General features: G+C 41.6%; 1 protein-coding gene across 3 annotated transcripts; it reads left to right on the forward strand.

The window, feature by feature from the left end:
* Positions 1–146: 146 nt before the first annotated feature.
* Positions 147–12,706, forward strand: LOC111959888 (MOB-like protein phocein). Of its 3 annotated transcripts, XM_023981726.2 has the most exons (8): positions 151–279; positions 2,319–2,474; positions 10,550–10,612; positions 10,913–11,013; positions 11,108–11,237; positions 11,576–11,655; positions 11,734–11,845; positions 12,503–12,706. In XM_023981726.2, the coding sequence occupies exons 1-8, from the start codon at positions 277–279 to the stop codon at positions 12,632–12,634; spliced, it is 777 nt and encodes a 258-aa protein (XP_023837494.1). In that variant the 5' UTR covers positions 151–276; the 3' UTR covers positions 12,635–12,706. The 3 variants fall into 3 exon arrangements, with proteins under 3 accessions (XP_023837493.1, XP_023837494.1, XP_023837492.1); XM_023981724.2 differs by lacking the exons at positions 151–279; positions 2,319–2,474 and adding an exon at positions 7,338–7,446; XM_023981725.2 differs by lacking the exons at positions 10,550–10,612; positions 10,913–11,013; positions 11,108–11,237; ... (1 more) ...; positions 11,734–11,845; positions 12,503–12,706 and adding exons at positions 2,897–2,986; positions 3,142–3,314 and having other exon boundaries at positions 147–279.
* Positions 12,707–13,668: the final 962 nt, after the last annotated feature.

Genomic DNA, 13,668 nt, shown 5'->3' on the forward strand with positions numbered 1-13,668 from the left:
ATAATTTCATCATAACTGTCCTGGCGAGTCCCCCCTGCACAAGTGTGTTCATTTTATGTGTGTACGTGTTATGACGTGCTTTTTTGCGTTCTGTAGAGGTTATGGAATATTCTGGAACTTAAACTGTCCAGGAACCGTAAAGTAAGGACATTTGAAGACACGCATGCGCGTCCCAGTTCTCGACATTTCCTCACGTGGAGTTTCAGCTTGTTAGATCCACACTCAAGAAGAAATCGGGGCTAAACATCACGAGGTTTCAACGACTATCACTTAAAGATGGTAAGGCATTCTTTCTTAAAACAATGTCACATAGCTAAGATATAATTTAGGATACTTAACGTTCTGCCACAAACAGACTTGCTAGCTAGCATAACGAGTTTCATAACGTTAGCAAACCAGCTAGCTTGCTAATTATGCTTTGTTTTCTCTCAGACAAGGTCATGATGCCATTTTCAGTGTTCGCACAAATAATCGAGCTTGCTAGCACCACTGCAAGAATACAGGATGAGATGAGTTTGGCAGGTTCACACTGCGCAAAGTACTTAAGACAATGTCAAGCGAGCTGCCATGCATGATTGCGCAAAAGCAGATCGTTAACAGTTAACAGACACCACTTGAAACATTCAATCTCCAATCGTTGGTTATTGGTGAAAATATACATCTGAAGTTGGTATTGCTAGCGTTGTACTTCGAATGAATGAAGTGATGACACGTGACGTGAACCATATTTTGCCTAAACTAATCTGAGGCCGCATGCTGTGTGGATGATCCTTTGTGCACATAACGTTAGCCATCTGTTTTAAAAAATAAAATAATGTTTATCTCATTTTACATTTTATTAATTTACCGATTCTGTTTTTTTCTGTTTCATTGTCGTGTCCTTGCAGAACGACAAAATGAAATACCGGCTCCTTATCAACCACTGGTTTACGTTGCTTCAGAAGTCGTGATCCCATGTGCAACTGCGTCAGAGCATTTTAAATTGGTCCGTGTTATCCAGGGTCCTTGGGATGTTAGGTAGGGTTTAGGGTAGGGAAGTCCAGGATAGCACTGACCATTTTCATTTGATTATTAATTTCCCACACTTGCTGCATGTTTAAACATATCAGACTAGCCTATATACTACAATAACTTAACTTTAGTATGCAACACAATTCCACATTGGAATACTGCCCATTATCTTAAATATGATAAACTGAGGGATCTGAAGCATCAGACAAATCAGTTACTGAAGAACAGACCTTGAATGTTTTCTCTGGAGGTCTGGGTCCTTGAGACCACTATCTAGACCCCACAAAGCCTTGGTCGCCATGCGGGGGGGTGTCTTGCTGACTTGTTCTGGAATTTACTCTAACATTCCCGCCATGATTAGTCTAGAAGATTATCTGTGGGTCAGGGTTCTGTCCTTCACTGAGATCATGGTAAACATTGACAGTGCATCATCCTCCACTGGCCCCCCTAAAGAGTCAACATCCTTGAAAACCACTGTTCATCCTCCACCTCCTCTGTCTCCCCAGTTTCCGAGATGCCCTTCACTCAAGGTCAAAGATAAATTTGCTAGCAGACTGGCAGCTGGTGTTGTAAATCTTCTCCGTTTTGGCACCTTGCAATGAAAGAACCCACACTCTACTTTCAGTAGTCTTAGTTTAAGCTTGAAGATCGTCCTACATCAGATATCAAACAATTGCTTTCTTTATGCCTTTCATTAGTGAATACAAAGGGTTTCTTTGTTGCCTTTGGCAGGCTCTACTTGGCAAATTGCATGGACACAGCTAGTTATCAAGGTCCATCCCTATGGATATTCCTCCCCCATTCTAATGTAATGAACGCTCTGATTTCCTGTTGCCGTTACAGAGGTCTGTATAGGAGAGTACCACTAACCTGTAGTAAGTAGGTTTATGAATACCTAGTTGGTAACTTGACCAAACTTACCAAACCAAGAACTCTGGGTAGACGCCAAAGGTTTAAATGTACATATTCCACCAAAATGTCCATAATTTCAGTGACAGATGGCTACAACACATCTCCTTTTGGCTATTTAAGGGGCCACAGTGGGGGGCCCCTCCTGCTTTTGTTACTCAAGTCTTTACCAGTTCACACAATGGATCTCAGGCTCTACCTAGTGGCTATTTGAGGGTATGACCATTGAATGCCAAGCACTCACTGTAGAAGAGTCCAAAACTCTTCAACTCTGCTGTGCTATTTAGCTAAAATCAGTTGCAATGTTTTTTTGTTTTGTTTTTTAAGTTAGATTACAATGTTTTGTTTGTACATTGTCTCTGTCAAATTAAATTAAATACTTCCCCTTCATCTTATAGGCTTTCAGGAAATTCCTTCCCATGTTTGACCGGGTGCTGGTGGAGCGTCTGGCTGCAGAGACTATGTCGAAGGGGGGCATCATGTTGCCAGAGAAGGCCCAGGGCAAGGTGCTGCAGGCCACAGTGGTGGCAGTGGGACCAGGCTCCACAAACCAGGTAACTTACTGCTCCTGTTTCACTCTTTCCGGCCAAACAATAGCTTATGGCTGTGCTGTCGAACTAACTGGCTTGTCTGTCTGGTGTGCAGTTGATCAGATTTCAATGCCAGGAGATTAGAAGTGTTTATCTTCAGGGACCACATTGATACAATATAGTAATATTTATGTGAGAGCTTGCTGCTCTGGCTTGTGGCCATAAAGATAGATGGAGGACGCATATATCTGTGCCATTATAGCATCTGACAGCATGGGCAGTGCCATTGGGGCTACTATTCATAGGAAACCCCACACAGTTGACTACTTTAAAATGGTGCAAGCCCCGCAATGGTGCTGTCCATGCAAAAATGGCTTTTGGCCACTAGAGGCTTCTATCATTCTCTATGGTTGTGTCTAAATGTGTTGTCTACTGATCTCATTCAGAAAGGATATCTGACACCCATGAGTGTCAAAATTGGAGAGAAGGTCCTTCTGCCAGAGTACGGAGGAACTAAAGTTAACCTGGAAGACAAGGTATGTCTAAAAATGTTATCTATAAAATATCATACTTATACAATGATTAGTTGTGGGAGTAATCTACATGTTCATTAGAATATAAATAATTATGACCACAGTAAAAGCAATTGATACTTCTAATTGTCTATTCAATTTCTACATTTGTCTTTCAGGAATACTTCCTGTTCCGTGATGCTGACATCCTTGGCAAATATGTAGAATAGTCCTTTTTGCTGTAAAACCTCCATTCATCCTAATATAGGTTGCCTCGTTTTTGTTATGTTATTCAATTGTAAATAATTCTGATCATGTTTTGTTACAATAATAAAGTTAACTATTGAATCTAGATGTTTTGCCTCTTTCATATTCCTGCCAAGCAGATATTCTATGAAGAGAGGATTTTATATGTGCAAGTGTGGACTCTTCAGGCTGAGGAGTGAGTTTGACAGATATAACAAGTTGAATATGCATATGAACTTTTCACAAAAATCAGATCTTCATAAGATTTTGTTGAAGTACCAGTTGATTAGCAACTGGTTTTGGTAAATGGAAAAGTCCTTCCACTCCTGCAATACACTTGTACCATGAAATTAAAGATTTCTTTCAAATCAGGGATGGGCAACTGTACTGTTATATTACTGCAGATAAATATTCTATATACAGCAGCTTCAGAAAGTATTAAGACCCCTGGACTTTTTCCACATTGTTACGTTACAGCCTTATTCTGAAATTGATTACATTGTTTTTTCCTAATCCATTTTTTTATTCAATCTACACACAATACCCCACAATGACAAAGTCAATTCAGGTTTTTAGAAATGTCATCAAATTTATAAAACTATTACATTCACAAATATTCAGACCCTTTACTCAGTACTTTCTTGAAGCACCTTTGGCAGTGATTACAGCTTTTTACACTTGTATTTGGAGTTTTTCCCATTCCTCTCAAGCTGTCAGGTTGGATGGGGAACGTTGCTGCACAGCTATTTTCAGGTCTCCAGAGATGTTTAATCTGATTCAAGTCCGGGCTCTGGCTGGGCCACTCAAGGACATGCAGAGACTTGTTCCAAAGCCACTCGTGGTGTTTTTGGATGTATGCTTAGGGTCCTTGTCCTGTTTGAAGGTGAACCTTTGCCCCAGTCTGAGGTCCTGAGTGCTTTGGAGCAGGTTTTCATCAAGGATCTCTGTACTTTGCTCTGTTCATCTTTCCCTCGATGCTGACTAATCTCCCAGTCCCTGCCTCTGGAAAAACATCCCCACAGCATGTTGCCACCACCATGCTTCACCGTAGGGATGGTGCCAGGTTTCCTCCAGGCGTGATGCTTGGCATTCAATCTTGATTTCATCAGACCAGAGAACATTGTTTCTCATGGTCCGAGTCCTTTAGATACCTTATGGCAAACTCCAAGCGGGCTGTCTTGTGCCTTTTACTGAGGAGTGGCTTCTATCTGGCCACTCTACCATGAAGTCCTGTTTGGTGGAGTGCTGTAGAGATGGTTGTCCTTCTGGAGGTTTCTCCCAACTCCACGAAGGAGCTCTGTCAGAGTGACCATCGGGTTCTTGGTCACCTCCCTGACTAAGGCCCTTCTCCCCTGATTGCTCAGTTTGGCTGGGCGGCCAGCTCTATGAAGAGTATTGTTTGGAGTCCATTCCAACCAAGACTTGGCACGCCCCCATTCTAATCGACGGGGCTGTAGTGGAGCAGTTTGAGAGCTTCAAGTTCCTTGGCGTCCACATCACCAACAAACTAACATGGTCCAAGCACACCAAGACAGTCGTGAAGAGGGAACGGCAAAACCTATTCCCCCTCAGGAGATTGAAAAGATTTGGCATGGGTCCTCAGATCCTCAAAAGGTTCTACAGCTGCATCATCGAGAGCATCCTCAGGGGTTGCATCACTGCCTGGTATGGCAACTGCTCTGTTATTCTTATCTTACTTTTTTAGGGATTTTCTTAACTGCATTGTTATGGGCTCGTAAGTAAGCATTTCACTGTGAGTTGTATTGTATTCGGCGCATGTATTGTACCTGTTTTATTCAGCACGTGACAAATAAAATTAGATTTGATGGTTCCTAACTTCTGCCATTTAAGAATGATGGAGGTCACTGTGTTATTGGGTACCTTCAATGGTGCAGAACTTTTTTGGTACCCTTCCCCAGATCTGTGCCTCGACACAATCCTGTCTCGGAGCTCTACGGACAATTCCTTCGACCTCATGGCTTGGTTTTTTCCCAGAAATGCACTGTCAACTGTGGGACATTTTATATAGACAGGTGTGTGGCTTTCCAAATCATGTCCAATCAATTGGATTTACCACAGGTGGACTCCAATCAAGTTGTAAAGGGATGATCAATGGAAACAGGATGGACCTGAGCTCAATTTAGAGTCTCATAGCAAAGGGTCTGAATACTTCTGTAAATAAGGAATTTCAGTTTTTTATTTTTAATAAATGTACAAATATTTCAAACCCTGATTTTGCTTTGTCATTATGGGGTATTGTGTGTAGATTGAGTAAAACATATTTAATCCATTGTAGATTAAGGCTGTAACATAACAAAATGTGGGGACAAGAGTGTGTGAGTGAGTTAGTTGCGGCAGTGGTAAGAGCGTTGGGCTAGTAACCAAAAGGTTGCTGGATGAAATCCCCAAGCTGACAAGGTAAAAATATGTAGCCTCTGAACAAGGCAGTTAACCCACTGTTCCCCGGTAGGCGGTCATTGTAAATAAGAATTTGTACTTAACTGACATGCCAGGTTTAAAAATAAATAATTGTCTATATGTTTCCTTACGGCCCCCAAAAGGCTAGGGCAAGCTCTGACTCCCCATGATGAGGTCAGATTATTTTGTGGACCACACCCCATCAAAGTTGCCCATCCCTGCTTCAAATACCATGAGACAAACATACATGTGTGTATGCAATCAAGCAAATATGCCACGTGTCAATGACATATATATCTCTGGAGGAATGTAGTGGTGTAAAGTACTTAAGTAAAAATACTGTGAAGTACTACTTACTGTACTGTAATACTACAGTACTACTTACTATACTGTAATACTGTCAAGTACTACTTAAGATTTCTGAGGTATCTGTACTTTACGATTTATATTTTGGCCAACTTTTACTTTTACATTCCTAAAGAAAATAATATACTTTTTACTCAATACATTTTCACTGACACCCAAAAGTAGTCGTTACATTTTGAATGCTTAACAGGACATGAAAATATTCAAATTCATGCACTTATCAAGAGAACATCCCTGGTCATCCTTCTGATCTGGTGGACTCACTAAACACATGCTTCCTTTGTAAATGGTGTCTTAGCTTTGGAGTGTGCCCCTTCTATGAGGTTTAACGGCAGTTGGCATCCAATTTGTTGCATTACCGCCACCTACTAGACTGGAGTACAACTCCCTTACACTTTGCTTGATAGATAAAACATAATAATAAATACCCTACCATCTAACACTACTCACTAATTAAAAAAATTATATAAAATAAAGTTAACACCACCCCACTCCACTAATTACATGTATTTATTCCTACCTCATGTCATCATCCTGAAAGGATGGGACATCACCACTTAACACACCCTGTAACTCTTCTGATGTCTGCACACCCAAATACCTCTCTGCAGCTGCCACCACAACCTCAATTTTCTGCGACTTCCGTTCCATCCCTGCAGTACAGTTGATAACCATTGCTATAAATGCTAAAAATCCAATCTTGTTGAATGTTATATCACTTTTTGGCCTATCCCTGGTATAACTCTACTACTCTCACCACTCCTCCCCCTTAACCCATCTTCCTCTACTTTCTTAACTGGCTCAGCATATGACAACTTCTGCTCTACTCTAACCTGCCTCTCGCATGGGACATTTCTGATCCCAGCCCCATGGGCACCCCTACAATTAACACATTCCACTACTTTCCCCAATACTACACATTCCTTTGTTTCATGCCCTTCTGCACACTTCTCACACCTTGGACCCTCCCTCCTATACACTGCTGCCACATGCCCATAAGCTTGGCATCTGCAACATCGTAATGTATTCGGCACATACGCTCGTACAGGATAACTTATATATCCTAGCTTCACTTTGTCTGGCAAAAACTCAACTCAAAAGAACAGACAATGACTCTTCTGTTTCCCCACTCTTTTACTTTTAAAACCAAATACGTTTAGACTTTTACTCAAGTTGTATTTTAACGGGTGAATTTCACTTTTACTTTAGTCATTTTCTATTAAAGGTATCTTTACTTTTACTCAAGCATGATAATTGGGTACTTCTTCCACCGCTTGAGGAATGTCCACTGCTTGGTAGCCTTGCAACTCCCTGTCCGAGCTCCTGGTACAGTGAATTGGTCACACACAAGTCAGTAAATGTGTGCATCATTTGCATCCGGGCATTCTGTCGAGATGGTCATGGCGGAGGGTACTGCAGTTCTGAGGAGGAATCGGCCTGGAACCAAGGCGAAGGTATGTTTCCACAAATCGAAATACGATTGCTATGGTAAAGAGACCAACGCTGACCACGGTGGTCTTGAAGGAACAGTGAATTCCATTCAGATTTTGGGTTTTGAGTCGTTTCTCTGTACGGTTAGCTCGGAGTTGTCTTTCCGGAAAATAGGAAGAGTCGGGCTTGCAACTGGGTAGCGTTAGCTAACGTTAACTAGGCTACCTAAAAACAACCACAGAGAATTTGAGACTTGCTAGGTAGTTAGACTTTAAAACAATGAAATATGAACACCATCTGAAAACCACTTTACTGTTGATAGCTAGCGAACTAGTAGCTAACCTAGTTTAAGTTAGCTAGATATCTAAGTTAGCTAACAGCTGGAGTTGTTGACATATTAGCTAGTTACAGTATCTAGCTACCGTTTGTAACTGTTAGCGAGCTATTTTGACATCGCTAACGTTAACTGTTCATGAGCTGCAGTCTTCAGCTACTGTACTTTAGCTAGCTGGCTAACGTTATATTATTTTCCATCAACTAGCTATCAAGCCAAGTAACGGTAATTATTTGTGTAATTATACTTATACGTGTCGCCAATGTAGTTAGCTAGTTTACCAGTAACTAATGTAGCTAGCTAAATACTGTATATTGTTTATATATTAGGATCCCCATTACTACTCTTCCTGGGGTCCAAACAGGATTAAAACAATTAGCTACATCACAACAAACGCAACAGCCTACATCATAAATAAAACAATATATAATGCGATACATTATTACTTTATTATGCAAATATACAACAGTGGCGGTCGTTAAAGATTAGGGAGGATTTTTTAAATTTTTTATGAGCATGGCCTTATTTATATTACAACATATTGGATGACTGTCATTCATATTCCATTCACCCAGCTCAATGTAACATTGATAGTTTTAGCTAGGTTACTACACATTATAGTTGAATTTTCCCTATACCCATCATCAGGTTTCTACAATCTAGACTGCGAATGAAAGTTTACAACAGGTGCAAAGGTCAAGAGAATATTTGAGTAATCAAAGTGACAGTGACACATTTAATACGGCCTTGCGTGACACATTTAATACTGCCTTGCACACTCTTGCCTGCATCTAGCTGATCTAGGGTGTAGTCATTAGTGTAAAAGAGAGATTCTATTGGACAAATTCAGGTATATTTATCCCAGTTCTGTTTGCTTCCGTTTTAAGAAATGTTTTTCAACAGAATCAGCAGAATAAATACACCCCTGAACACACACGAACACAGTTAACATTCATAGCAGCCACATACAAACAGCATGATTACTTTTCTAGTTGATTTCCTTCTCGCATCTACATGCTCTCTTCCCCTCGCATTTTCCCTTCGCTTGTGGACTTCAGTGCACAACATATCAGCTGTGTGACCAGGCGAAAAAACCTTTCCAAACCTTCATATCATAATCGCTAACTGCACACAGCCTACATCGTTGGCACCATATTAGCTAATATCATAGTTAACAAAACTACTACAACTAACAAGTTAGTAAATCCGCTACAATCGTGCAGTACAGTGTACAGTCAGCAGGCAGTTTAGCAGTTACACCGGCAGGCCCTGGTGTCAATTCATAAACCAAAAGCTTACCTTGACTTAGAGTTCCAGTTTTGGATAGCCATAGCATCCCTCTCTGTTTGAGCCAAGTGTTTGAGTAGGCTAAACTAGCTAAGAAAAGTGAAAAAAAAGACAACAAGAAACATAGCTAGCTCTCTCTTGCTTCTCCTTCATTTTTGAAGGAATTCATTTGTTTCAAAACTTCTCACAACTAGTCACAACATTTTATGCACTGCAGTGCTAGCTAACTAGCTTATGTTTTCAGTACTAGATTCATTCTCAGATCCTTTGATTGAGTGGACAACATGTCAGTTCATGCTGCAAGAGCTCTGATAGGTTGGAGGACGTCCTCCGGAAGGGGGTGAGAACCATGAGCATCCTAGGTTTTGTATTGAAGTAAATGTACCCAGAGGAGGACAGAAACTAGCTGTCCTCCATTACATAGTAAAAAAAGCCGAGCTGGTTCAAGCAACTGCCTTTCCAGCCTTGGGGCACACTTTTTTTTTTTTTATACAGTTTTCTTCCTTACGTTACACACACAGTCACTCCTCTTAATGTTAATGATTCATCTCCTTGGGCATTTAGCCACCATTATCTTTTTGCCTTGAACTTATTTCAGTTTGGTTTCCATTTTCTTGTTGGCACAGACCTTAGGGAATAGATTCTATTGGTGGTGTAACCATAGCAATGATACAAAAAGAAACAGACACGCATACTCCTAATGCAGGTGCATCTCTAATGGTGCTTTTAGTAATACACACCTATGCTCCTAATGCACATCTAATGAACCTCACGGAACTGGGTAATGGCTTCCCTTATCCTAATGACCTATTGATTATTGGTTTCCCTTAGCCTTATGACCCAGACACATAAGTCTTCCCTTAACCTAATGACCTATTGATTAATGGCTTCAGAGTGCCCGTCTAATGGCCTAGAGACGTATGGCTTGTGTTGATTCTGCTTACTACTCTGAGATGTAGCACCAGCTACACCATGGTGCTAACCTACAGAGTGCTGTTGAGGATACTGTAGACCTTCATAGCAAAACAGTGCTTTAATAAATTATTTGGTGACGTGAATATATACGTTTTAATGTCACATGCACAAGTACAGTGAAATGCCTTTCTTGCAAACTATTTAGCATCGTTTTATCAACAACAACAAAAATGCCCCCAAAAAATGGAATTCCCTCCACTGATGAGCCTCCACTGATATAAAATGATTATTAGAGTGTGTGTAGTGTGTGTGTCTCTTCACAGTCTGCGTTGTGCCGTGAGGTGTTTTATGTTTGTTTTTTTACATCTGATTTTACTGCACGCTTGAGTTACTTGATGTGGAAGAGTTCCATGTAGTTATCGCTCTATGTAGTCTGCATTTCCCAGAGTCTGTTCTGGACTTGGGAACTGTGAAGAGACCATCTGTCTAGTTAGATGAAATATGAAAGGCTGAGAGGTGACACTATTTTGCCCTTTGAGCCATAGCCACACATGCACTGAATATGATTATCGCTCCCTCTCTCACTGCAGGATTTCTACAACTGGCCAGATGAATCCTTTGAAGAGATGGACAGCACACTGGCTGTACAACAGGTGTGGTTGAGTTAGCTAGTAGGGCATGACTGTGGAATCCATTTTGAGCTTCAAATTAGCCCTAAGTGTCATAATTGCAGAATGCTGTTCGTAGCTGTCAAGTGCCAAGCCTGACGCTGACATGGTGTGCCTTATTTTAAGATGGCTGCCTGCTTCCCTATAAGATGCTTCGTAGGTTTATCTATTAATGGTTGACTATTGTGATCATTGTCACCCATGTCAGAACCTATTTCTTTTAGCTAGCTAGGAGGATGATGGCAAGATGTTTTGATCACTAACCTAGGCTCTTCCCCTGTTCAGTACATTCAGCAGAACATCCGGTCAGACTGCTCCGGTATCGATAAGATCCTGGAGCCACCAGAGGGACAGGACGAAGGGGTGTGGAAGTACGAGCACCTTAGGTACAGTAGCTGCACGACACACTGAGATCAAAAATCTTACTCTGTGTGGGTGTGTTGACTCAGTCTGTGTCTACCTTTCTCCCATCTGATACAGGCAATTTTGTCTGGAGCTGAATGGACTCGCTGTGAAACTGCAGAGCGAGTGCCACCCAGACACCTGCACCCAGATGACAGCCACAGAACAGTGGATATTCCTGTGTGCTGCACACAAGACCCCCAAAGAGGTGAGTGTTACTAAAATCAGAATGAAGAACGATTGTCCATGTACTCTTATAATCTCCACCCCTCAGAGCCTGGTTCCTCTCTAGGTTTCTTCCTAGAGAGGAGCCTTTCTAGGGAGTTTTTCCTACCCACTGTGCATCTGCATCTGCATTGCTTGCTCTTTGGGGTTTTAGGCTTCGTATCTATATAAGCACTTTAGGACAACTGCTGATGTAAAAAGAGCTTTATAAAATACATTTGATTTAATTCAATTCACTCAGGATAAACATTTTCAGCTCAGCCTGCAATGCACTATTCTGTATTTAGGATGCATGTACATTGCCTGTGCTTGGGTCCACAGTGCCCTGCCATTGACTACACCAGGCACACGCTGGACGGAGCTGCCTGCCTTCTCAACAGCAACAAGTATTTCCCCAGCCGGTGAGCACTCACACACACACACTATGTAAAGGAGTGCTTTGGTTCCCCACTCATATGCTTTCAATCTCCCCTACCCAGTGTGAGCATCAAGGAGTCCTCAGTGGCCAAGCTGGGTTCTGTGTGTCGCCGGATCTATAGGATATTCTCCCATGCTTACTTCCACCATCGCCAGATATTTGACAAGTATGAGGTTAGTTGAAAGTTCACACTACCCAAATAGACTTGGCAGTGAAGTAGGATTTGGGCTCCTCATACCAATTGAAAATGACAGTAAAGCTTTATTGGGACATTCATTACTTGTTTGAATTAGAACATATAATGCACTTATCCATACCACATGTGCAACCGATTGAGCAGGAAATGAGTGATTACCAACTCCTTTATTCTCCGTATGTGGCCAACCAGCTATGAACATATTCCATCTTGTAGTAGTCCCATGTTAAGCCAACAGGTGGCACTACAGACTTAGACATTAGGGAAACACTGGACTGATACTGTCTACTAAAGCTGAATAGAGTCTGATACCTGTGCATGTCCAGAATGGCCACTTCATGGTCTACTGAACTCATGCCCTGTGGAGTTCACCCATGTGATGACTCCAAGCAGACCAAAGCTATGGCTCTACATACTACAGTTAGTTCTGATTCTGGATGCTGATTAGCTGCTTTCCAGACATGATTTACTTCATGACAAATCACGGCTGTGACAGTCTGGCTTTATAGTAAATGGTCAGTCAGCCTCTAAACTAATGCATCAGACCTCAGATCACATCAACTCATCCTCTTGTTTAGGGGTAGAGGCTGTTTCTGGACAGGGCCCAACTCTCATCCTCTTTCCTTCCCTGTAGAACGAGACCTTTCTGTGCCATCGGTTCACGCGCTTCGTGATGAAGTACAACCTGATGTCCAAGGACAACCTGATTGTTCCTATCCTGGAAGAAGAGGTCCAGAACACCTCAGCCGGGGAGAGCGAGGCCTGAGAGGAGAGCAGACGTGAGTTCAAATACTAGTATTCAAATACTGCTTGATTGAGCTTGCCTGTTGCAATGAAACCAATGAGAGTCCCACAAGGCAAACCACCCACCTGGTACTCCAGGCAGGCTAAAGCAAACAAAGTATTTGAAGAGATTTCAGATAGTATTTGAACCCAGGTCTGATGCAGCTACACACTAGCCAGTCTCACTACTCTGTGGGGAATGTTGCTTTAACCTTTTGAGCAGCTAGATTTACAAAACCTACATTTAACCATAATGTGTTGATGACAAAGGCACACCCTTATGGGCTCCCTGTATATAACCCCTGATGTCTCCTCCCCACTATCATGTGTTTGCTGGTGCTTTGCTTTCTCCCCGTTGCTTTTGTTCTCTCTCATTGAATTCCAAATGGACTCCTTGCCACTCCTGTAGATCTGAGGCTTGGATAGGTGGAAGAATATGCAGACATTTCCAGGCAAGATGAAGCTATGATCATAATGCTTCTCTGTATCCAATCTTCTCTAGTTTACAGGGGTTTAGAGAGGCTAGGGGTCCATTTGTGGTTCAGAAGCCCTCTATGCTTGTGTTGCTCTGATTACACACCTCCCTCCTCATCATTAAGTTATTTTGTGGGAGGAGTCTTGTCTATCCGCCCCACTTTTTATTTTCCTTTAAATAATTACATTTTGTTACTGTCGACATTTGTCTTAATAAAAATAAGACTATTACCCCGTTGTTGACCCCCAAAAAATCCCTTTATGTATAATTTGGGCCCATCTTATGACTTAATTTTTAAAATACAACTTGTAAAAGTCATGGGAACATTTGAGGTTTACACCTCTCAACACCTGGATGAAGAAGGCAGATGTGAGGCCACCGCTGGAACTGTCAATTAACTTGTCCATGGCCTCTCCTATTTAGCCTAGTGCTTTAAAAGTAAATAATTGGTCAGTAAATGTGAGGAAATCATGGGCATGTGTATTTCTAAAGCGGACACAGAGGAATAGCTGTTTAATATAATAAACACTGATGACAAAAGG

Source organism: Salvelinus sp. IW2-2015, linkage group LG36 (genome assembly GCF_002910315.2).
Source record: "Salvelinus sp. IW2-2015 linkage group LG36, ASM291031v2, whole genome shotgun sequence".
Taxonomy (NCBI): Eukaryota; Metazoa; Chordata; class Actinopteri; order Salmoniformes; family Salmonidae; genus Salvelinus; species Salvelinus sp. IW2-2015.

Bases quoted from the DNA above. Each gene is read 5' to 3' on its own strand.
- LOC111959888 (XM_023981726.2), top strand. The intron at 2,475-10,549 runs GTAACTTACTGC...CTCTCACTGCAG, and splicing joins GACCAGGCTCCACAAACCAG to GATTTCTACAACTGGCCAGA. The intron at 11,656-11,733 runs GTGAGCACTCAC...TCCCCTACCCAG, and splicing joins AACAAGTATTTCCCCAGCCG to TGTGAGCATCAAGGAGTCCT.